Source organism: Lissotriton helveticus, chromosome 12 (assembly GCF_964261635.1).
Source record: "Lissotriton helveticus chromosome 12, aLisHel1.1, whole genome shotgun sequence".
Lineage (NCBI taxonomy): Eukaryota > Metazoa > Chordata > Amphibia > Caudata > Salamandridae > Lissotriton > Lissotriton helveticus.
In genome coordinates, this window is record NC_136073.1 from 819905684 (window position 1) to 819929699 (window position 24016).

General features: G+C 44.2%; 1 protein-coding gene across 4 annotated transcripts in view; it reads right to left on the reverse strand.

Moving 5' to 3' along the window:
- PI4KB (phosphatidylinositol 4-kinase beta) overlaps positions 1-24016 on the reverse strand; it is a 154572-nt gene that overhangs the window by 116215 nt on the left and 14341 nt on the right. For all 4 annotated transcript variants that reach the window (XM_078670477.1, XM_078670478.1, XM_078670476.1 and 1 more), the window contains exon 2: positions 10302-11286. In XM_078670477.1, the coding sequence (XP_078526603.1) occupies positions 10302-11258 (957 nt within the window). In that variant the 5' untranslated portion in view covers positions 11259-11286. The remainder of the gene's footprint in view (positions 1-10301; positions 11287-24016) is intronic.

Sequence of the window (24016 nt, forward strand, 5' to 3'; positions counted from 1 at the left end):
CATTCCTCTGCCGACTCAGCTATGGCTTTGTTTCAAACCACAAGCTGAAGGAGGAAAAAGAAAGATGAAAAATCAAAACCTGCTGCAGAACGGCTGGCTGTGCAGGAGTCGACACAGCCTCCTCGAAACTTCATTATTTGGAGCAAACGTTTGCTGGGAGCCGGTCTGGCCCTTCCTCTTCCATCCCCACTATCCTTTTCAATCCGACTAGCAGACTCATGTCCACCGCTCAAATTAATTAAATTTTTCCCTATACTATTTCACCACTAATCCTGTTTGGGTTCCGGGGTAGCGTGCTACTCGCCGAAAAGCGCTTCAACGCCTCGTCAGGGACAGTAAGTGCTATATATTACAATATATGGGCGACCTTCCTTGGGAATGCGGAGAACAGCTTTTTGGGCACACCCCACTTCCGAGCCCAGTGAATGCACATCTGTGCATGGTTACACTCCCCAGCAGCTGGAAATGATTTCCGTTGTTCTCCTTTCACTACCCCAATCTCGGAGAGAGTCAACCTGCAAATTTCCTGTAATAAAAGTATGAACAATTTCAAGTTTACCGGATGACTCAAGGGTCTTCAGTTCTAACCTAACACGTTATTGGAGAGGAAGCCCTGGTTTGCGCCTCTAGTTGATTCAAATGAACTAATTCACCTGAAAAGAAAAGAAAAAAATCGAAGACTGAAGCATTGCTCCCTTGGTGACATGAAGTCTTCTGGTAACCATAAAATAAATGACAGGCAAGATATGGCTGGCATGGCCCGCTTGAGGATGATTTGTGGTCTCTAATTATTAACAAGAGGAAAAATAAGCGGGTGATCAAACGCAAAGTACAAGTTAACTGTAACTGTTTATCACGAACTAGGCCGAGTATGAGGCGAAAAGGACCCCAAAATGGATTTCAAGTTAGCTCATAGAGAAATTATAATTAACAACAGAAGACCAGAGAGGGATGAAAAGACTCCAGAATAGTACGGGGCAATTTCCAGATTCTTAAGTAAGAAAACCACGTTTGCATGTGAGATAGTATTTTTGGTAGGCACTATAAGCAGACAAACAGTCTGTCTGCCGCTAGGATTGATTTCTTTTGAGATTGTAATGTCATCTGCGTGGTGCAGCCTTGTTCCCTTGCCAAGACTGCCCATCTGCGTGGGCATCTAGTATCCTTACATTTATTTTGGCCCTTGTATCACTATAATCTAGTGTGAACGCCGAGGCCAGTCCTTCACAATGTGAAGAATGTGAGGCCCAGGACTGGTCCTGTAACCTGGAGGGGCGCACGAAGCGTGCTCCTATAGTGGATTGAGGACTACTGTCCCTAACCTTGCTTTAGCACATAAGGCGGTGGCGATAGCATACGGGGTTTTGATATCTTATAGTTGCCCAGACCTTTTTATCTGCGTAGGTGAGAGACTGTCCTACTAATGTCAAAGTTTCACAGTTCTGTGATGACACCTAGGTGCAGAACCTTCACACTTCATTATGACCATGTTTTGGGTGCTCCAGTTTTGAGACAGCTTCAGTGCTACCAAGTGTTAAAGCATCACTCTACACAAAGGTAACGCATGGAGAGCAGCCTGGGACACTTGAAAGAGAACCACCTCAAAGCAGTTCCACCAGTTTAAGGAAGGCACTAGTTTTCCTTCAATTGACTACATTTCATTGCCTGCAATACAATATTAAATATTGAATAATTAATCACCCATTATTAGCAAGTTGTTAATCGTACTCCGGGTGCCTAACTTCCTGTCCTATCGAATGAGGATTTTAAAGTTACAAAACTCACTTGTAGCGTTTTTGCTTCAAAGTCTTACGTTTTGACTGAAGTAAAAGAATAAAAGCCTGGGCCACCTTCGTACTCTTTCATCTAAACAAGACTGACTAGAGACCAACAACGTTCAGTCTCCTAATCTTATAATTGGGAAAGTAAAATGCTGCAATACTGTATATTTTAAAAATAATGTAGCATCCTCTCAATTATACTGGTACCGACCAGAAAAGAGGGGGGAGGGGGCTGAAATAGATTTAACAAGCATTTGCAATGCAATAGGTCTCGCATTTACACAAGTCTGAGCTATTGACATTGTAAATAACAATGCCTTTTATTTATGTTTTTAAAAAGAAAACAAAAATAAAAGGCATTGTTATTTGCAATGTCAATAGCTAAAACTCGCGTCAACGAGAGACCTATTGCATTGCCCTCCGTACACTGTCACTTTGCAGCCATACACTCACCACTGGGCTCAGAGCCCCACAGTTTGCAACTCGGCGGTACAAGAACCACATTCCATGGGCCTGTCCCACCAACACACAGAGGCATGCCCACAGTGTCCTGTGCTGTCCTTGCCCTTCACACCCCAACGCTGTCATCCATATGCTTCGGATCAAGGTCCTGGGAGCGCTGTTCTTCAAGGCCATGGCCCTGCGGGCCTACTCTTCCCAGCACTGCCCCCTGCAGGCCTGTTCGTGTCAGTAATGTTCAGTCTCTCTTCTCCTGACACCACCCGCAGAGGACACATCCAAATACAGCACCGACAGCTAAACAGCCAAGCCTTACCTGTCACTCACAATCCGAGGCGCAACGATAGCCACATTTTTCGGCGGGGGGGGGGGGGTGAGGGCTACTACACATTTCAGAGCCGTGGTGGGGGTCTAATTCTTCCAGCAATAGGCAGGGAGTGTGGAGATGAAGGGGCGTAAAAAACAACAAAGCCTTGTTAACGCGTAATTGGTCTTTGAAAGACCTGTGAAGTACTCGGTGCGGCTATGTGTGTGCTCAGAGCAGTGCGAGGCGCCCTGTCACAGCTGAGGGTTCTGGCAAAGGAACAGTGATGTTCCACAAGCCAATGCCCAAAATTACAGACAAAGGGCGTCCGTAAAAGGGATTCTCACGGACAACGGACGTGAGGCCCAAATTACGGATGGTCTGTGAAATTTACGGACGGTTGGTCACCCTAGCTGGGCCAGCAGTGGCAAAAGGTTCAAGAAGTGCGTACTGTGGTACGGTATCTCACCCCAGCTCTGGCCCCAAACTGTGTCAGTGTGTTGTTGTCACTGAATTATCTTAAACCACTGACAAAGCCAATACTCCTGGTTGGTTTTAAGTGTATATCAGTTGTGTTATATATCTGTATACAATAACAGAAAGCTCAGATATGAACCAAAATACTAGAAGGGGGCACACTATGAGAAACAGAAGTTCAGTTTCGGTGTTTAATTCACACCCTTAATTACATCTGCACCTTTAGGGGACCATACACTTTTTCATACCACTTAAAGACCTGAACAAAGCCACAGAAAAAAAACATCTGGAAAATAAAATACTCTTAATGAATGCAATTAAAAGTTAAGTAAAACTTAAAATGCAAACTGGGAAAGCTTCACTGACATTGATTATCTGATAGGGACCCCTTTCAAACATAGTTTTCCTAGATCCGGCAGAACCCGCCCGACTTACAGCAGACCCACTATTTCATCTGCCCTCTCCTGCTGTACACCTAAAGTCTTTGATTAATTTGAAAGCAAAAAATGCTTTATTTTAACTTCCTCCTGTCCCCAAAACCTACTCAACTTAAGCCGCGAGTAAATATAGAAATTTAAACTCCCGCGATTTTTGACTAAATGCAAGTTTTATTTGAATGCTGCATATATTCACCCCCTTTTGATTCCCCGTGTGAGTCTTCTCCATTCCTCTCTGCTGCTCAGTGTAATTCACCCCCATGTGACCACCCCCAAACTCCTTCACCGCTGGCAGTCATCGACTCAGCTCCCCCTCCGGGGCGGGCGCTAGGGAGGAGCCACCTCCCACAGAACAGAGGGGGCACCGGCGAGGAAGGCAGGAAGAGCAGTGGCTGAGTCTGCGAGCGGAGGCCGGAGAGCCAGGAAGGGGTGATCGACGAGAGCTTGCCCTCGGTCTCAGGTACTGGGGAAGTCCCGTGGGAGGAGCGGATGACCGGGGTTAGCGACCACTAGAGAGCGCGACCTGGTATAAAGCAGGCCCGAAAGGGAGGGCCAGAGCACTTCTGTACAGCCCGGCTCCCCGCCCCCTGCCTGTTCCCGAACTCCAAGGACCGGTCCCTCGCCCAGCGGCCGTCCAGAAACCCTCAGCCCAGTTCCCTCCCCCTCTAGCCTGCCTGCTCACTTACCGTCCGCCTCACCACCCGGTCTCCACATTACACACTGCCGTGCCTGCTCGCCCACCAGCTAGCCCCCTTCAGACGGGTACCTAATCGGAAAGCCCCTCACTCACCAGCCTGTCCCATCACCTATGGGCCGGCATTCATGTTACAGTCCGTCCCTTTACCAGTGAACCGAATGCTGGCCACACTCCCTCAGAAACGGAACCCTTTCACAAGGCTGTAGACCTTCCAGCTTGTCACGATTTCAGACCATTTTCCTTTACCAACTATATCCTGCACTGTTCTGCCTCTGCGTTAGTTGTACGGAGGGGGGGGGTGTCTCTGTATGTGTGCGTGTGTGTGCTCGTGTGTGTGCGGGGGGCGGGAGCTCTGTATGTGTGCGTGTATGCGCTCGTGTGTGTGTGGGGGTGGGAGGTGGTGTCATCTGTCTCTGTATGTGTGCGCTCGTATGTGTGCGTGCGTGTAGGTGCACTCGTGTGTGTGTCTGTCTGTGTGCGTGTGCGAAAGCAGGGGGAGGTGTGCCTGTGTGTGTTGGAGGCTAAAGGAGACAGGAGATGGTGAACGCGCGCGCGACCTGATCAGATTACGGAAGGCGGCGCGTGCACATCTCTAGTCTCCTCTTGCCTCGTTGTACGCTAAGCTGACGACTATAGGTCGTCGCAGGGCGAGACCTAAAAAACCAATGCTGTAGAAAACCTGCATACAGGAAGACCGCTGATCCTTAAAATGTAAAGTCCATACAGTTCTCCTGATTCCTTACTGCAACAGGTGCCACAAAGCCTCACAAACTCTTCAAATATTTTGAGTTAAGTCAAATCAAATCAAAATATACTTTATTTGGCATAAAGCAATACCATAAACGTACAGTATTTTAAAAAACAGTATCTCATACATTGTAAAAACCATACTAAAAACCTGTTTAACAGCAATATATAAGATATAAATTATTCAGCACGGGGATCGTCTTATAAAAAAAGGTAAGGAGGTACCTGGTTATAAATATTTCATCCATAATAAAGTACAATCAGTAGGAGTTATTAAACACACAGGACCATTATTCCTCCCCTCTACTGGTTCCGAGTTTCATCGCTAATCTTAGAAAATTTACTACACAGAAAAGCTAAGTCATCAGACCAACAGGTGGCCCTGAAGTCCAACAGTGTCACACAACCCCAAAGAGATGGGAATGGTTCAAACTCAGGCTTCAACAGGAAGTGGTTCACAATCAGGAGGAAAGAACATTCCTCCAACGACGGTTTGAAAAATGCCCAATTGATGTAAATGTTTACACAGATCATACAAAAAGTCCCCCTAAAGAAGGTAGAGAACAATCAGGAATGGCTTCATCAAGGAAGAAATATTCAATCATGCAAGACCACACAGTACATCCCATAATACTTCATTGTAGAATGCCGAGACCTGAAGATGACCCTTGTAAAGTGCTCAAGATAGGCATCTCGATTTAACACCCACTTGAGCACGTCGAGGAAGGCTCTTGGCCCAGATTAGAGGAACGCAGATCTCACGGACTGGTACCAATCTATTAAATGTTGTGTACTTGGAAATGGAGAATAACAATCTAGATTTCAGCACCGATTCATAAAGGTTTCCCCCTCAGTTGGCCAACTTTCACATCCCTTTTTCCTGCTTTCAAAATGTAAAAATCCCAGAAAATACACAGGAAAAGCAGTTTCCTCAGAGTGTTTGTAATACACGATCTTACCAGTAACTTCTATTATCAGTCCAACGCGGAATTGCAGCACATCTGTAAAAAAGGCCTGAAAGGACTCTGGTCACAAGCAGGCTCCTTCAAATCCCAAAGAAAATTAGATTTTAATGAAGTCACAGAATTGATGCAATTAGCAATGCTTACAAAAGGCAACATAGCTCCTAGTCAGTATGATTGGGAGCTGCCATGCTATGATACATCAATTTTCCAAATGAGCCAACGTCTAGCACCAAAAACGCTCAGGGAGGAAAAAAAAGACACAATCCAATCCATCTGCCTGGGAATAAATCACCACCCATAGCGGGAAATGGGAAGTGGGTGGAAACTCCTAGCATGCTAATGAAAATCCCCCTGCTCTTCAATGAAACACAGTTGTACAGTTCTTCTGATCCTGCTGTTATCCACTGTGCTGACAACTCGGCATAGCAGCATCTGACACATGCCCTGATATAAGACGACAGCAGAAAGCCCCCCCCATACGTGATTTTCCAGCCCCACTGCTTGTGTAGACAAGAACCTAAAGTCCTGAGAGCTCTGGACAAACCAGGAATTAACACAGATGAGAGGGGACAAAAGTGGTGGTGAACCCAAGAAACTACGATTGATACTAGTGTGGTTGGTGAAATTTAAATTGCTTAAAAATTAAAAAATTAATGCAACTGTTTCGCCCTGAGGGTAGACCACGCTTTCCTTCTTTTGAATCTGGGAGTAGTATGCCCTTTCTTGTATGAGACAAAAAGCCAAACATTATCTTGTTCTGAGTGGCAACAACCAGTAGTTTTTCCATAGCTTCAGATGCTGCCAAGTTGATGGCACTAGAATACCTCCAAGCATTCTCCAGAGGATGCCATGTAATTTGGGCCATTGGTTGCATTGGGGGCCAAATGCACAATTTTTTTGGTACTGGCATTTATTTTTCTTCATCCAATATTTCCCGAGAGCGAAAAATCACAATGGAGAAAGAACAAGAATGAGGGGAAAAGAGTCATACAGAGATAAAGCAGAAACCTGCAAAAGAGAGATAAAGGGGCAGGTTAAAGAGGCATGAGATTGATTCCAGACTATGCGGCCTTGATATTCGGTGTGTGGCTGCCAGCCGCGGGATTCTGGGCAAAGCTTTGGGCACCATCACTTATTCTTCAATAAACTAAGCCCTGCGGGCAAACATTTATAGAGAGCTATCAGAGGTGCCACTATGTTTGTGATCATACAGAGTTCATTAAAACAGCATCCGTGTCAAGTACTGTGCGTTCCCAGCAGCTGTAAAATAAAGTAGCTAGCCACTGCTGCCACGAAATAAATAAAACTACAAAGAACAGAATGAAAGCTGAGGCTCAATCTCTCATACGGTAGTAGTTCTGTAAATGTATTTAAAGGAGTTACTCTCCATCATTATCTTTATTCAGAGGCCCCACCAGGGCAGCTCCTAGGGGGTGATTTTGTGTTCCACAAATATGCCTGTTCACCTATTGGGTGGAATAGGTAATCGCTGACCCATACTTAGGATGTGCGCAGGTGAAACCCAAAAATAGTACGGCATGCTTGAATCAAACCATACTTGCCACAAACGTGGTACTGCATTTTATCAGGATAGCCGCCATGTTCCTCTTTCCCTTTTCAAAGGTCCCAATCTGGTTAATTCCTGGAAGGGGATATCGCATCTAACACATGCTTCTGATTTGAAACAGAGCAGGTGGTTTATTCCATGTGCCCCTGCTCACCATAACAACACAATGGCCTCCCCTCTCTTTCAATCCAGTAAAGGCTCATTGAACCACCCTTCAGTCAGCGTTTATGAAACCTGCATAACCATCTAACCAGCTTATATGCAAGACATTTAACAAGGGTGTATTTATACATGGGAAGACTCGGGTAAAATCCCAGCAGAGAATACAATGAAAGCCAGCCTTACTACGGGGGGTGGGGGGGTGGTAAGGGGGTTGATAACACATCTGGGCCACCAGCCTTTCAGCTTGGTCCAAGTTGGTCATGGCTTTTGCCAAACTTTATTGCTGTGGAAAGTCCCCTCCACTTATTTATATATAATTCAACAAAACACACACAGGCTAACATACAAAATATTTTTAGCATCAAAAAGCACATATTGCCACAGTAGTTCCTGGCACTAAAAATAACTACTTTGTGTATGGATGATCTCCTTACGAAATAGCAGATAGAAGACATTCACCCTACAGTTGGGTAATGGCTGGCCCACTGCCCCAAGATATATGCTGTGGAGGTCGTAAGAAAGGTGAATTACAATAACAGAGCAATGGATATAGAGGGCTGCTGAAAGCCCCTATAAAAAGGACATTATACATATAATTTTAGTAAAATCAAAAGGTCTTGACTGACTAGACCGAAAAAGTGGAGGACTTGGGGGGTTGCCCCACCTCGTAGTACCCCATATTGAATGGGTTATGCGTTGTTATAACGTGAAAGGAGAAGCGCGCGCAGGTAATTACGTTTAAGGATTCTGCAAGACGTAAGACTGTAATACAAAGTAAAGTCCTTCATGCACCCTTACTGATACCTTTACTAAGGAAGCACCTGAGTAGTTATTTTCTCGGAAACTCACTGGAAGGAGACTCAACAACACTCCCTGCTGCGGACTGGCGAGCCTTGTTGGATGTTGCGAAAACATAGTTTTGAAATCATTGTTTCGTCTCTATCCTCCACAGAACACCCTTCCTAGACTTCAAAAGTGCACCAGCGTCAGATCGGCATTTGCATAACTCATCACATAACCTGGGAAGCTACAGAATGGTAGCAGGATATCGATATACTAACAGATCACTCAGACCCAACAAGTACGACGGTGTGTAAACACGCGATTTCGCATGTCAGCTTTGCAGTGGGCTCTAGTATTTTTTTGTCCAATTTACAAACCAGGGTAAACAGGAACGAAAAAGTGTAGAAACACTACTTTGTTCCTGTTTTTGCGCATAAAATTATCATGCGTGCTGTTCACCGCCAGCTAGAAGCCAATATTAAATGGATAACAAATCGAAAGTTGAACACTTGTGCAAAAAACGTAGGTGCTAATTCTAATGGCTGCAAACACCATATGAAAAACTTTTACCCATACCTCGTTTGGTCTTAACAACTCGAAAATAGAACAAATCAAATAATTTCGTTTATCATACAGTCAATTGTTCTCAGTTAAATTCACTCATGCATCTTAAGGCATTTCAATGTAAAGTTCAAGTTGGTCCAGCATTTTAATGTCGGTACATTCTCACGAGGGCATCGATAGCACAAGAGCCTCGGGGGCTGGGGGAGGGGGTCTCAAATATACATTCAGCACATGCTACTTCGCCCAAGGCCAATGGACTTCGCCCATTCTATATACAGCGCTCACAAACCAACAGGAAAAAAAACACAAGCTAGCAACAAAGCAAACAAATCCCACCGCCCCCCCCCCGCCCTCACTTACCTACCTCCGGCCGCTGGAACACGCTGTGACGCACACCGCAAGTCGGACTGGAGCGCGCCTCGGCAGAGACGCGGGAGGACAGGAGCGTGACGCGCGTGAACGTGCACGTTGACGTTCCCGCGCGTTCACGGACCTCAGTCGGCTCGTTCCCAGCTCTGTGTCGGGCTCGTTCACAGCTGCTACTCCCTTGACAGGGAGCAAGGCGGCTATAGAACTCGCTGGCGGGAGCGCTTCTCGCTCCAACGCCAGGCGAGCCCTAAAAATGGATTATGCAGTAAATGTGTTCTGTTGAGTCTGGCAAGTGGACCTGTAGTACTTTAATTTGAACTGCCAATAGCAACAATATATTCTGCATATAGCAAACAGTTAATTTCTGGAGTAAACACCAAGTTATTGTACAATAATTCCACATGGCAAAACTTAAAACACAACCAGGACTGATGTAATCGTAGAGCAAACGTCACACAGAAATGGCAGTTTACTAAAAGGAAAACAATCCTGCACATCCTTTGGAATCTGCAGCAGAAAAAGGCTACCAGTTTGTATTCTGTGAGTTGACTGCACAACCCTGCTCTCAGTCACGTGGCTGGCTCTCAAGCGAAGGCTGTATTGCTTCTGTCGTCTCCGGATACCTGCCCCCCTCCCCCATGCGGCGAGGTGTAGTATTCGCTTACTAAGGGCACAATGTCCTTCCCTCAGCAATGCACTCTCCAGGTGGATGCTGCTCTGCAGCAGAAAAAAGAAGCAGTACTGGGTGAATTGATTTGTCATATAAAAATGATTACATACAAAGGGTCTAGAATCCTCCATATTTGTGTAATGGAGCACACAAGTTGATGCCAATCTCCACTAATTTGAAGAGGATAATAAGGAACCAATTAGTTAAAAAGATCCATAGACAGTTTACAAACGTTTTCATTAGCATTAATGCTGACAAATGTACATACAAATGGGACATGCCAACATGCTCAGTCAAACCCTCAAATGCCTCCCATTACCTCATCATCGTTCTCCACTTTGGGGTTGCTTGCTGTTCGCTTCAGGCTGCTGTTCAGGCTGATGCTGACCGTTGCATCGGATTTGGAGCGCTGGTGAGTTCGTTTGGAAGGGGACAGCCCCATGTCAGGGGCTGGACTGAGAGTGGGCAGCTCCCTCCTCTTGTGCGCTGGCTTCAGCTCATCAGAAAGGATGAGTTTGCGCAGCTTGGTCCCACGGGAGTGGCGCTGGGTAGAGATGTGCATGTCCGAGGAGTAGGCGCCAAGAAGCCAGGCGCACTGCAGCGAGAAGTTGATACTCTGCCGACAGCGGTGTACGATGTATGGCTTAATGGCGTCCCCAACGTCTTCGTCCATGTGGATGTACATGTTCAGCAGCTGCGGCAAGTAAAAGTCCACATCCTCATTACGGAAATAAAAGAGTCGATTTCCAATGTAAGCCTGAACCCCAGGCTCCTTGGAATTGTACAAGTAGGATATGGCCATGGAGATGTCAAAGAGTTTAGACTCAAAGAGCCTCAGCAGCCAGGACTGCTTGGCCGAATTGTTCTTTTGTCGCCTCCTAGCATTTTTGACAGTATTAATGTCAATTGGCGACTCGTCCTCCTCTCTGATTTTTGTGGGGGTCCCCACGGTAGTTTCGAGGTTTCGATGCCCATTTCGCCCGTTCACATCTCCGTTCACCAGCCCAGCCTCACCATGATGATCGCTGTCCTCTTCCATTGATTCGCACCCATCGATCTGATCCAGACTCTCCACAGAAGCGCCATGCAGCAATTTGACCTTCTCCAGCACTTCTTCGCAGGCCTTTTTTGCCACCTCAGGGTCGATCACTAGAGGGAGTTCACCCATGCCTTCTGAGATGACATCGAGAGGTACCCCTCCATTGACTGGTGAGCCCGGTGTCGGCACCCGATCCAAGGGTTTCTCTGGGACTGGTTCCACCATGATGTCTCCCATTTCTGTTGCAAGGCTACTCAATTCAAAGCTATGAAAAAGACATAGAAGATAGGTTTAACATTTATGGGCACAAATACTCTCAAACTTTGTTTATGACACAATATTCATCAGGTTAGCAAGATATAACTGTGTTCAGTAGCTGCAGCGTTTAGAAGAAAGTTCACACAAGGGAACATGTTTTATTAAATGTTGCTAACTTAGTACTTGCGCTCAAACCACCTTTTTATTCACAAGTTACGAAAACTGAAATACAATGCATTGCTTAAATTGCGCAGATAGTAGACGTTGACTAGTATATTTTTTTTAAGTTACTTTAATTCTGGATTTCCGTGCTGCTTTCTTTCAGTGACACTGCCCTTTTTAAGGTTAAAGCAGTAGAACCAACATTGACACTTGCTGGTAAACGTTGAGGTTCTCCTACAGAAGTTGCAGCGTCTGAACACTGAAAAGTTAAAACATTCTTTATCAAAAGGATGTATATGATGTGTCTGATACAATTCGTTCTGCTGTAAATAGCAGCCCTTGTTGGGAGGCGAGGGGGGGGGCTTGTGTCTTAACACTACTAACCGAATTGCTGTAGTACTATGGGACCTCTTTTAGAACCGTTCTTGCATTAATACACACATAGAAAGTTATGTCAGACTAGAAACGAGTATCTCCGTTTTATGGAACCTTGCTTACATGAAAAATACATGCCCCACAACCAGATCAGGACTTTATATATATATATATATATATATATATTTTAGAATTACATACAATAGGTATAAAAAGCCCAAGAAATGCATCCAAGGGCTTTCACCTTATGGGGAAAAAATATATATCTGTGCCACAATACTCTCCCGGGTTCGGTGCCCGCTTCACAATTGCACTAAACTTAACTAGCAGGTTCTAGAATCTAGTTTTAACCCAGGCCAAAAATAATTAAAATAAATATTTCTTGAAGAAACGCTGAGGAGCGAGAGAGAAGATATAAAGTGCTGCACTCTCGCTCGTAAATAGGCACATTTATCTGGAGGCCTCAGCCTCCAGGAGGTCACAGAGCAGGAATACAAGAAGTGGTGTGCTTGCATACGTGTATCAGAATGAAGGAAGGGCACCTAGAAACTCATGCAGAAGACAGGAACAAGGTTTGTGAACACACACAGGGCAGAAGGAATAGAACCTCTACAAAGGTAGACGGGGAAGCTATGGTTCCGCCATTTAACCTGGCACCCAGACGTGAGGTGGAAGAAATAATCTCTATTGGAAAGCCTCAGAAAAGGAAATGTAGGTATGTGGCATAGAGGAGAAGGCAAAGAATTGACCTACACATAGATATTGATAGAAGGAAGGAATGGAAGTCAAAACCGACTTAAGGAAGGGCGCAAGACACTGGGCATGTAACGGATGTAGACATCCGGAGAAAAGAATGGAACTCAAAGGACGAATACAAAAGTAGAGACTAAAGGAATGGAACAAGCACACAGATGTAGTCGGGAAGTAAAAGAGAAGCATGGAAAGAAGAAGTGTACTACAGACAGAGGCGAAGGGAGAAAACAAGAAAACTGGTAGAGAGACGGCGGGAGAGGTTACTCATATACTGACATCGCAGCATATGGAATTGAAAACTTATGTTGAAGGACCTGTATTGACAAAGCAGAACGGAACCATGGATACACGCACACTGAATAATTGAAGATTAAAACAAGCCTCTCCAAGTACACCCATGAACATCGCATCAAAAAACATGATACCACATTCGGGCTCTTGTTTGTTTTCTTAATCCATAAGAGCATCTCCAGCTCACATATTCCAACCTTCCCACAGGCACCATATAGCCACAGGTTCATGCCCCCCCCCCCCCCCCCATTTTCTCATCCAATGATTGCTCTATACTCAGAAGGTATAAGAACTATTTTCCAATTGAAGACAGACCAGTTCGAAAGAGGGAAAATGCCTGAATATTTCTGCCCTCTGGGGTCTGGAAAATGTGAGTTGATATTGCCAATCCTATGGAAGAGGGGCAGGAAAGGAATGCAGCAACAAGTCTGAGAAGCAGAAGTGGCTTGAGGCTGACAGACCTGTTCAAGCTTTGCACTAAGCAGTTTGTAAAGAAACCTTAAATCACAGTTTGGGCCTCGGGCTTTAAGGCATGTTGCAGCACACATCTGCACAATAACAAGTCAAGTAAGTGATTCCTGCCCATTGAAAGTGCACCCTACGAGACATTCAGTAATCAGGCATAAGATTCTTTCAAAAAGCTGTTCAACCTAGATAGGACATTCTTCGCTGCTTCAAATCATTGGGAATGTAATTGCATTTATATAGCGTTTACTACCCCTGATGAGATGTCAAAGCACTTTCTCGGCGACTAGCCTCTACTCCGGAACCCAAAAAGGATTAGCTGTGAATTAGTATAGGGATATATTAAATTAATTTGAGCGGTGGACATGTTAGTTTGTTATAGTGGAGGGATAGGAGAGGGTTTGCATTTAAATAGCGCTTGCTACCCCTGATGAGGTGTCAAAGTGCTTTTCGGCGTGTGGCCCGCTACTCTGGAACAGCCCGTAACCTAGCCCAGAAAGGCTGACTCAGCCTTTCATCTTCCAAAGACTGAAAAAACAGGTACCACTTAACTGCGGGTCACGGACCCCCACAGGGGTTACACTTTTTTTTCCCTAATTAAAATGTTCTGCCATGCCCTACATTGGGGGAAAAACTCACTTTCTTTTACCCTGCCTATTAATTCTAACTCGTAACAATATTCGAAAAAGATGCTAGACATGCATTATTAATACATTAAAACGTGTGGTTCATTTTTTACATTTTACGTGTATATATAGGCTTATTTTTTGTGGAACATTTAATAAAAATGAAACAAAAATATTTTATCGGCCAGTAATAAACTACGTCAAAGCGCTAAGAGTCAATTATTTTTGGGCATTTAAATAGGCAAAATATTTTTTTTTATCCGATTCTGTAATGAAGATCATTATTTAAATTAATATGTTCTGCACGACAGGACTACATATTCTGTGGGTGGATATATATAGTTTAAGAAAACGGTTGTGTTGCGTTAAAAAAGTGCACAGTGCGTTAGAGAGAGAGAGAAAATAAAAGTGTGCCCGTGTGCGAAGTCATAATCCGGGTGGGGCTCCACGCCCTTCTTCAGCTAACATTCTTGGCCTCTGAATTCTTTCCAGCTGCTTCCACTCACAGGCCAGGGCACACGCATTGCTCACTCGGTACACATTTCGAAACACTAGACCAGTTCTCCAAAGCACCTTCAAATGAGTCTCTTTAACAATGACATGCCATGACCTATCCCAACCTGGGTCACTCTTCACCACAGAGTCATTTAAACATTCTTTGTAAGGGTTTATTTAAATACGGAAGTGATGTCTTTGAGAATAGCTGTGGGTTTGCATCTCTGAGTTGTAACAGTTGCCATAGATACTAGGAATAAACAAGTCTATTTAAGAAGTCTTCACAGAAATGTGTGGCTTGCCTTCTGAGAAAGATGGGCGCTATTTTATTTCTAATGTAGGTGTATATGTTAAGCTATGCTCTAGTAACTCATGTTACTGTGTAACACTGTTTTTTCCCTCTATGTTATACTTAACTCCTGTAACTGACGTAATTTTGTAACTCGCTAATCCTCATGTAAAGCGCTCTGATACTTCCGGGTCTAGCCAGCGCTATATAAAACTCTGCAAATAAATAAATGTGCATCACTTGCAGATCCAAAGTCTTGACTAAAACCCATCTCCGTCTGTAAAAATACAACTCTTAAATGCAAAGAGACGTGAATACATAAAAATAAATAGTGCTATAATAATAGGACGATCTATGAAGGGTACTACCCATGACAGACACTGTCCATCCCTCAAGTGTGAACGGGAGACACCTGCCATTTTGTGAGGAGCAACTGGGATCACAACAGATGCCATTTATGACAGCCAACTAGAATATGGTACTGCCGTACTAGAAACTAGGACCTAAAGCCATATCAGACACCCATGGAAGAGAACCAGCACTTAATGGACATGAAACCTACCTGTTCTTAGTCCCGAGACATGCACGGCGAAGGATGAAATATACAGTGAGCTGAAAATATCACTCTTCACAACACAGCCACAAGACCCTGTGGACTGATAGCTGAATACAGGAGAGGCTATCACCTGAGACATGTTTGTTAGTAGCGCTGCCATTTGGCACAGAGAACTATGGACGCTCGTATGTACAGCTGTCAAATGCACAAGACTGTCTCACTGCGGTAAAAAGGGGGGGGGGGGGCAAAAACATAGCCAGAGCTAAAACAACCACTTGCACAGCCAATGGATCTTGGCTTAATGGGATAAAAGTATGCTACATAAGCAACAAAAAAAAGTTGACAAATTCAGGGAACAGAAAACGGCCTATTTGAAGGCTCCCTTCTATTCAGATTAGATTTTTTTTAAATAAAAAGAACAATTATTTAATTCATAACAATAAAACACAGATGGATCATATATATACACAAAAGCTTCTCCTCAGCTAAAACTCACAGCTGTGAAGCCTCTAAAAGAGTTCAGGAGTGCTTCAGAGCCTGAGCCCCTACATAAATAATTGCTGTTCCCACCCGGCTTTTCTCCAAACCGTTACCCATAGGACGATTCAGTCAATGACCAAACCCTACTTGGCCCACCTCACCCCAAAAGTTCTTAACCCATCTTCTACGCTGGCACAAGGGACGGGGTGCCTAGACAATTAAAGTGCTTCACAAACTAGGCTAAGAAATTTGAGAAAACCGCACTGTGCGTACATATCTGGGGTACGGTTTAAAACAATCAGCTAAAAACGCACAGAGTGCTTTTAGTGCGGAATTCATCTTAATAGGTTCACCTTAATAGGATTCCCCCTGGAATTAAAATCATTACTATTTCGACTAATCACATACTGTCCATGGTTCCCGCTTTTTTCGGGCCTTTTGGGACTTCATTACCATTACCTAAAACTCTTACGACAACAATTCGCAAGACAGTGAAATATCATTAAGGACTGTACTCTATAGCACTTTGCAATATGGGGGACTCCTGAAAAGCTTTGGTGTCTGTAACTTATTCCTTCTAGTTCTTTACTTGGGCATCGGCTTCATTCAGTTCATTCACGGCCACCAATAATAATTTGGGAAACTGCGTTGATTCTCCTTTTAAACAGCAATGAGTCGCCGCATTACATGTACGAAGGTTCAGAATTCTGAAGATCAGGGACAACCAGAATTTCCTAAGAGGAAACAGCTTCTTGCACATGCACACCACGTAACTAAGCGATTCGGTCACCAGGCCACATATTCCACACATGCAATCAGTGCCTCCACTTAACTTACCATATTGGTAGGCTTTCAACGGAATTAATCCAAATCACAGCACATTAGTAGCCTCTTCTGCATCTTGGAAAGTGATTGAAACAGAGTATCGATCAAACAAATTGGTGGCCCAGCTGCCATGGAACTTGCCAAACAGATCCTTTCTATCAAGGTCTTCTGCTGTCATTTTGGTCTGCTTTGCCAGCAGCATATCGTTGTGTTTTTGCAGGCGGTGCGCCCTCCTTAATTCACCAGCCTCCAATTTGTTCACTGTGGAATCAAAGTACTGGCTCTAAACAGAGTTTACTTGTGTTATTGATTGCCATGGGACACACTTCAGTGAACCCACTGATGCGGTTTCTAGTTTTGCATAGTATGATAGGAACCTGGGTTTTAATAGCAGGTGGTGCCTTGTCAGATTAAATTCTAACCTGATCTGCAAAAGACTTTAGCATTGTGGAAGCACGAAAAGTTTGCGGAAGCATTTATATTGCAACTTGTTCGGCCAGGTATCAAGCTTGTTTTTGAAGGTACTAGTACAACAGGCTAGGCTAGGCATGAATTTGCAGTTGAACCGCCCTAATGTCCCTGCAAAGAAAGTTTTTGTTCATTCACTGGAAGGCCAAGTCACACAGCCTGGGAGCTTTTTAAGGATGTGGGAGTCGCACAACCGCTCTCGTCCAGCAGAACCCCTTGTCTTCAATACCGTCCTGTTTTTATTTCCAATTAAAATAAAACTTAGAAAGACTGGGAGGCTGAATTATAGTCATAATTTCGATGACGTTAAAAGTAAGGAAAAACTTTCATGAAGGCACCCTTGCCACTTGATCTTCAATTGACGGATACAAAAGCTGGTGTGTACAGAAGGTAACAGATTTCAATATAGACAGCCTTTTGATTCTAGGAGGAAAAAAAATGAACAGCCCCAGAAGCACAAATGGGAAGCTGGAGGGAGGAATAACACGGTGGCTATGGTAACGAGAAGCACATAGGGGAAAGAAGGAAGGGATGGATGGAGAGAGTAACGGGAGGGGGACTTCTAAACCATCAAGGACATAGCAAGACAGAGGTCTGTCAGATAGGTGCATGGTGAAAACAGAGCCGAAAAGCCTAGTACAAGCACAAGGAGAAAGGATAGCTTGAAAGCAAAGACAGAGCTAGAGTGTTTTCTGACACAGCAAAAGGGCAGGCAGTAAACCGGGGATCATATATACCCAGGAACCGGGCAGACTGGATATGCCTGATGGCCGCAATCTGTGGGATTTGGATATATAGGATGAGCCAGATAACATTATCGGATGGATACTAGCAGGCTTGATACATGGGTGCATGTCTGGCAGCCGTTATCTGAACCTAAATGGGCAAATTGTTTTGTTTGATGTCATTTTCTGAATGGAAATAGGCCTATTCACCCGCCCTGGCAGTTATTATCGTAATGGGCATCGCATATGCACCAGACAGGCTTCACCTGCAGTAAAATATGCAGATTAGAGCAGTGAAGACATCATCACAGAAATACGCACTTTAAATGTGGCCTGGAGTGGTTGTCTCCAGAAAAGGGGACGACTAGATGGCCCAGGGGTGCGATCCGTCATCAATATGCATGTATCTAAGAGTCTCCCTGGCACCCGGGTGTGCCGGCACAACAGGTAGGGCTGCCAAGCTCCACAATGGGTGACTAGTTCACAGCGTCCGGTGCCGAGCCCCACAAGCAGCTGAACCGCACACAGGAGTGCCAGGGCTGCCCACGCTGATGCCCGGCCCTGCCCTTCCCACACGCTACCTTCATAACCTTCCACGGGTCACGCCAGGCGGCTTTCCCGGCCCTTTCAGTCACATTCAACAAACAGCCCTTCTGAACCTCGGCCATCCCGCCTCCGCCCGCGTGAGGACAGCTCTTTATTTGTGTTTCCCTGGCTCCCTGTTTTTTTTTTGCTATTTCGGATGGCTCGTTTCCGTGCCGGGGTTACAGCAGTTCATGGCCGGGCTGGACGGTTCTGAACCAAAGGGCCCGAGCGAAGGACAGAGAAGCCGCGCAGTCACGCGCTATGGGGAGAAGCGCCAGAGAAATTAGAAAGCGATTAGGAGCAAAGCCTATTTTCCTGTTTTTCTGAGGGTCTTGCCAAGCCCAACAGTTACCTTCCAGGCGGAGAGCTGCTTCTCTCCTCTGGGACCGGGGAATAGATGCACGGGGTACCAATCATGTCAACAGGCCTCAACCAACAAAAACTTCAAGTCATACATATAAAATGCAACCGTATCCCACTCATTACTGACTTGCAACGTGCAGTAATATGCCAGCCAACGCCTGGCGCGACAGTATCGGAGCTCACCTCCAAACCTAATGCCCTACCCTAGAACAGCTCACTCATAACTCTCACCTAAACCACCCTCCTCAAACCAGGCCCAAGAGAGCAGGTTCTTACTACTCTATCCCCTACAGCACGGCGGGCCCCATAAGTGGTATGAAAACACGGCTCTTTCTCCCATGGGCACTAGAAATCACTACACACATCTACTAGTCTGTGCCTCGGACTGGGAGAAATATCCTTTTTCCACTGAGTTTCACATCCATCACAACCTCCTAAGTGGGTGGTTATCTCAAGTCCATCAGAAACTCACAGCAGTTTGAACGCCATAATCCAAGTAAACTGGGTCTTCGATTCCTGCTCAGCAAGATCTTGCCAAAGCGGTGAGGTCTAAACATACAAAAACCACGTGTAGAACTTAGAAAGGAGTTGTACAAAGGATGACACGTACAATTCACAACCATTTGGAAACTCCCAGCATACTCTGGTTGTAAAACAACCTTATGCTTTCGAAGAAGGCGTCAGAAGCATGTGAGTAACTTTGATTTTTAGCTTGGCGTTTGCAGAGTGTGGATCACTACAGATAAGGTGATTTCAACTCGCCTACTCCACACTAGCGAATGAGTTCGGCTGAATCATTAGCAACATCACTGGATTCCGTGGTGTGAGTCAGCGTATGCTTCAAAGGTCTTCCCCACCTCGCCAAGCCTCAAGGGAGGAGAAGGAATGGCAGATGACAAATCACCAACTCCCTCAGGGCTTCGCCTTGTGCTAGGGCAAGTGATGACGTGGTGCCTCCCAGCACAGGGTTTCCTGCCTGCCACATATACCTGCAGAAGTGTGCCAGAGAGCAGGCTTCTTTCCATGCTCAACAGCGACAACAGCTCCGCTGCAGGCGCAGCTCATACCCTCCTTAGAGCTCAAAAGCAGATAATGCCACAAGGAAGGATGGCGAAAACCACACTTCTATCCTTTGCTTAAAACATTGGAATGGGTAGGGAGGACTTTGGGCGGTGCGATACAGCAAATATGGGAATTTTTGCATTGCACTCCAGGACTCCTCTCGCCTCAGCTTGCCTTGCACTGGTAATGAACTCAACTTACATAGGGTTCACAGCCTTCATAAATTTCGAGTTTGCATACTTATTGGTACTGATGAGTTTTCAGCCAATGACACTACAGCCACGCACATATAGCTCTTGTTGTCCACAATGTCTATTTGAATACCTTGGTGAAAAGCGAACTCACTTTTTAAAAAATAAGATTTTCGCTGATGCGACATCGTAACTGTTCCTAAGTAAAACCCCCCATGAGAGCTCAGCTCCCTAAACCAATGACCATACCTACAATAAAAGCGCATATCTCCTGAATGAAAAGGACACCAGCAATACACAGCAAAACAATGCCATGCTCAAATAAACAAAAAATCATCAAGAACCTTCGAATGAAAAAATATGATTAATAATGGCAAACAAGATAACCATCAAGTAATATAAATATATCACACAATTAACTGAAAAGCTGCAGTTCACAAAAATTAAAATATATATGCTTTATTTACAACAATTGTATTAACTTCCATCTAGGCAGAGATGGAGACAACTCAAATATTGCTCTTGTTGTGTACGTCACTCTGGATGCCTCCGTGAAAAACACCTAATTAACACCCATCTACAATTCTGTTATTTGGAATTATATATTAATTTACTACAAATACCCAACTGAAGGAGGTGGGGACGGTAGTTTGAAGGTAAGTGGGTTTTTACTACGTCCCACGGCATTTGTCCCAGGAACTTCAAATGGTGCAAGTGAAGTGTAGTTGTATTAGTCTCTGGTAAACTGTGCCTACGTGTCACACTATTAATATACCAGTAAACAAAGAAACATTAGCTATATGCAAAGATGAGGAAATACTTTGAAAAGATTTACTCTAAATATATTTTTTTTTCAGTCGAATCATTTTTCCTTTATGTAATATTTCCTACCTAGGATGCGAATGCACATTCTCTGCGTCTGTGATTTTGTGTTAGCACTATACATTTCTTTAGGATGTTGAGCATGTCTTCGAACAGTAAAACGTAACTAACAAGGTTACATTTAAACACAGACACAAAAGCAGAGGAAATAATGATGTCTGTACATCTAATTACTGTTTTAATACCAAGAAGAGGAGAACTTAATTGGATAAATGAAAACATTCTCTCCGAAGCTACCTCCTTCTACCACATGGATTTTCTGCCTATTGGACAAGAAGAAAACTGCTTGAAACCATAATTTCCTTTGGTCTTAAAGCAGACGTGCGCAGTGTTTGAACAAACTTCCCTTTACGTCCCCATGGCCGGCTGTGGCTGAGATTGCCTAGTGCCACCAGCACTGAGCTCGGCCTCGTTGTCAATCAGAAAGCTCACTGCAGCAAAACAAACACTGGCAGAAGGCCGGCAGCCTTGATACTGCCGGAGCTCGGGTCACAACGGATGCTGCTGTTGCAAGGAACACACTCTAAACCGGAAGAGAGGGCTGGATTGGAGCGTTTTCACAACAGTTGCCGTTAGTGTGATTTGGCTCTCATACTTCACTGCTATGCCGTAACTCTTGCATATTTATTTTTACTTTTCGAGTTTTTATTTAGCGCGAACTTGACCCGTAGGTATCAGGTACTTTTTACAGAGACTGCACAACATAAACAAGGACAAAGTAAGAAGAAAGATACAGGGTAAAAAAAAAATACAATATGTAGCACAAAGGGGTTGGAAAAGTGAAGGAGATGAAGAGGAGAACCGGAAGGAGGGTTGACGTCAAGGTAGCTTTACGCTCATTCAGTGAAATTCACGAATGAGACAACAGACTAAACGAAGACTAGGCACTCGAGTGCTGGACTGTCTTCGGACGGGTTGGTTCTTCAAAATAGCCCTCCAGCTTGGCTGGAATTTCAAACACTTTCCCATCCTTGCTGGATGAAGAATGACAGTTCTCAGATTAGTAGTCAGTTTGCCACCCAAAAAATCTTAGACACAGTAATCATCAAAATGAGAACTCTATCCCTCAAGCCGGCGCATGAAGTGGAGATTAGGGTACGAGGAATGCTGCTCTTGGACTGGCATTTGGTGGATAACTTTGAAAAGATAAATCATCACCTCTGGGAGAGCCTGGTAGTCCTATTTTGTGGTTCCTCTCAGGGTGGGTCGATGTTCAGATCTGCATTGAGCCAGTTCTGCCTTTTATAAGCATGAAGCTTAACTTCTTTACTAAGCTCGGTGTCATATGTAAGCAAGCCTCCCTTTAGCAGACATTGCTTAAATAATGTATCACCTTCTAACCACCAACTGTTGACGAAAAGAGAAAAATAGATTTTGATACACATATTCAGTGCGTGCTTACAGAAGTAAGGTGACCAAGAATGCCAAATCATTCTGTGAAAAAAGCATATTTAGTGCACTCCGTGCCGCTGCGAGTACCTGTGCGTGGAGGGTGACGGAGAATGTGACACAATAGCTGCCCAATTCGCCTTGAAATGGAACAGCTTTACCTTCTGTACTTTAAAACCGCACCCTCCGGGCAATCTCCATTTTCCATAGGACCTGAGTATTGGTCGTTTGTTAGAACGTATGATGCACAATCTACATGCCTAGTCTCATTACAATTTGCACTGCACACCGAGCTCTAGAAATTTTCCACTTTTCAGTAGTTTTTGGCCTTCTGAAGGACTGGTTTGGTACGAATAATAATGTAAAAGTAGCTGGTAAGAAATGCTATGCAATCCTAAATACATCCCCTACAGGCAGGTGCCTACAGCTTTTCTCTCCGTAACGTACACCTAAGAAGAAACTCCTAACAAGCAATACACAACAACGTATGCTCAACAAAATATAACACAGAAATAGGATTTTTAGAACCTACAAGGGTAAATATGCAATTCCTTTACGTTTTAGGTCCCCACAAAGAAAGATTTAATGCTCCCAAACAAGATAATTTGTCTAAGTTAAATGTACTGGAAAATTAGTTATGTCAATAAAACAGGCCAATAATTATTAATTTATCTGCACTTTACTAGTTTACATTAGTTAAAGAACAAACTAATGGACAATTTTATATATATATTTGCGAATATCTCCTGCAGAATCTGTGTGGAACCCGAGGGTGATGCGTGTGAATTCCAACAGGTCTAACTTAGCATCCTAGGATTCTATTTGTTGAAAAACAAAGTAACATTAAGTTGTAAATACCCTTTTTCTACTGCACTAAGTAAAGGGAAATCCACAGAAGCAGACTGTACAAACATAAGGTAAACTGTATATTCTCGCTCTATGCAAACAGAATCTCTCTCTCCGTAGGTCATGGCATTGGAAGTTTGCAACCATACTCCTGCAACTAAAAATATTAAGTCCCATTTTCCCACATTCTCTATCCCCAAACATGCTTCACTCTTATTCTATTGTGTCTCCTACCCTAGGAATGTTTCCTTGTTCTCTTTATGCTCTTACTGTGCGTTTAGTTGCCCAGCAGTGGCAACGGAAAGAAGCCATGCTAAAGGGGTTCTGGCTATGTTGCTTTCAACAAAGTTTGATTGGAAATTTCGAATACCTATAGAAAGTAAATACCTCCAAGATTTAAAGATTTCACTGTCACTCATGCTACCTACCTCCCTGTGGAAACTCCTTTCTAATATTTAACGTTTACATGCCTCCAGAACAATGCAAATAAAGGAAATGGCAATGAAGATAAAGGAAATGGCAAGGAAGATAAAGGAAATAACAGATAAAGAAAATATCTCAGATCCTGATTACGGGAGAATTTAATGCAAAAATTCCAAACACCTTGCTGGAGCTCAAACATAACATTGAGGTAGAAGAAGTTGGAGAATACTTGCGGCAAAATTCCCGAATCCCAGTATGCGTAACAGAAGGGGTGTTCTCCTTCTGGAAGAGTTAAGCCTCTTGGGTATGATCCATTTGAATGGTCGAAAATAATCTGACATTCCGGCAAAAGTGAATCGAAGTATCTCTTTTTGTTCCTCCATCATTGACTATACTCAGGGCAATGACAATTATGCGGCGGGGTGGGCCAAATTATGTGGCAGGGCTGAGTAAATTATGCAGCAAGAAAAAACAAATTATGCTGCG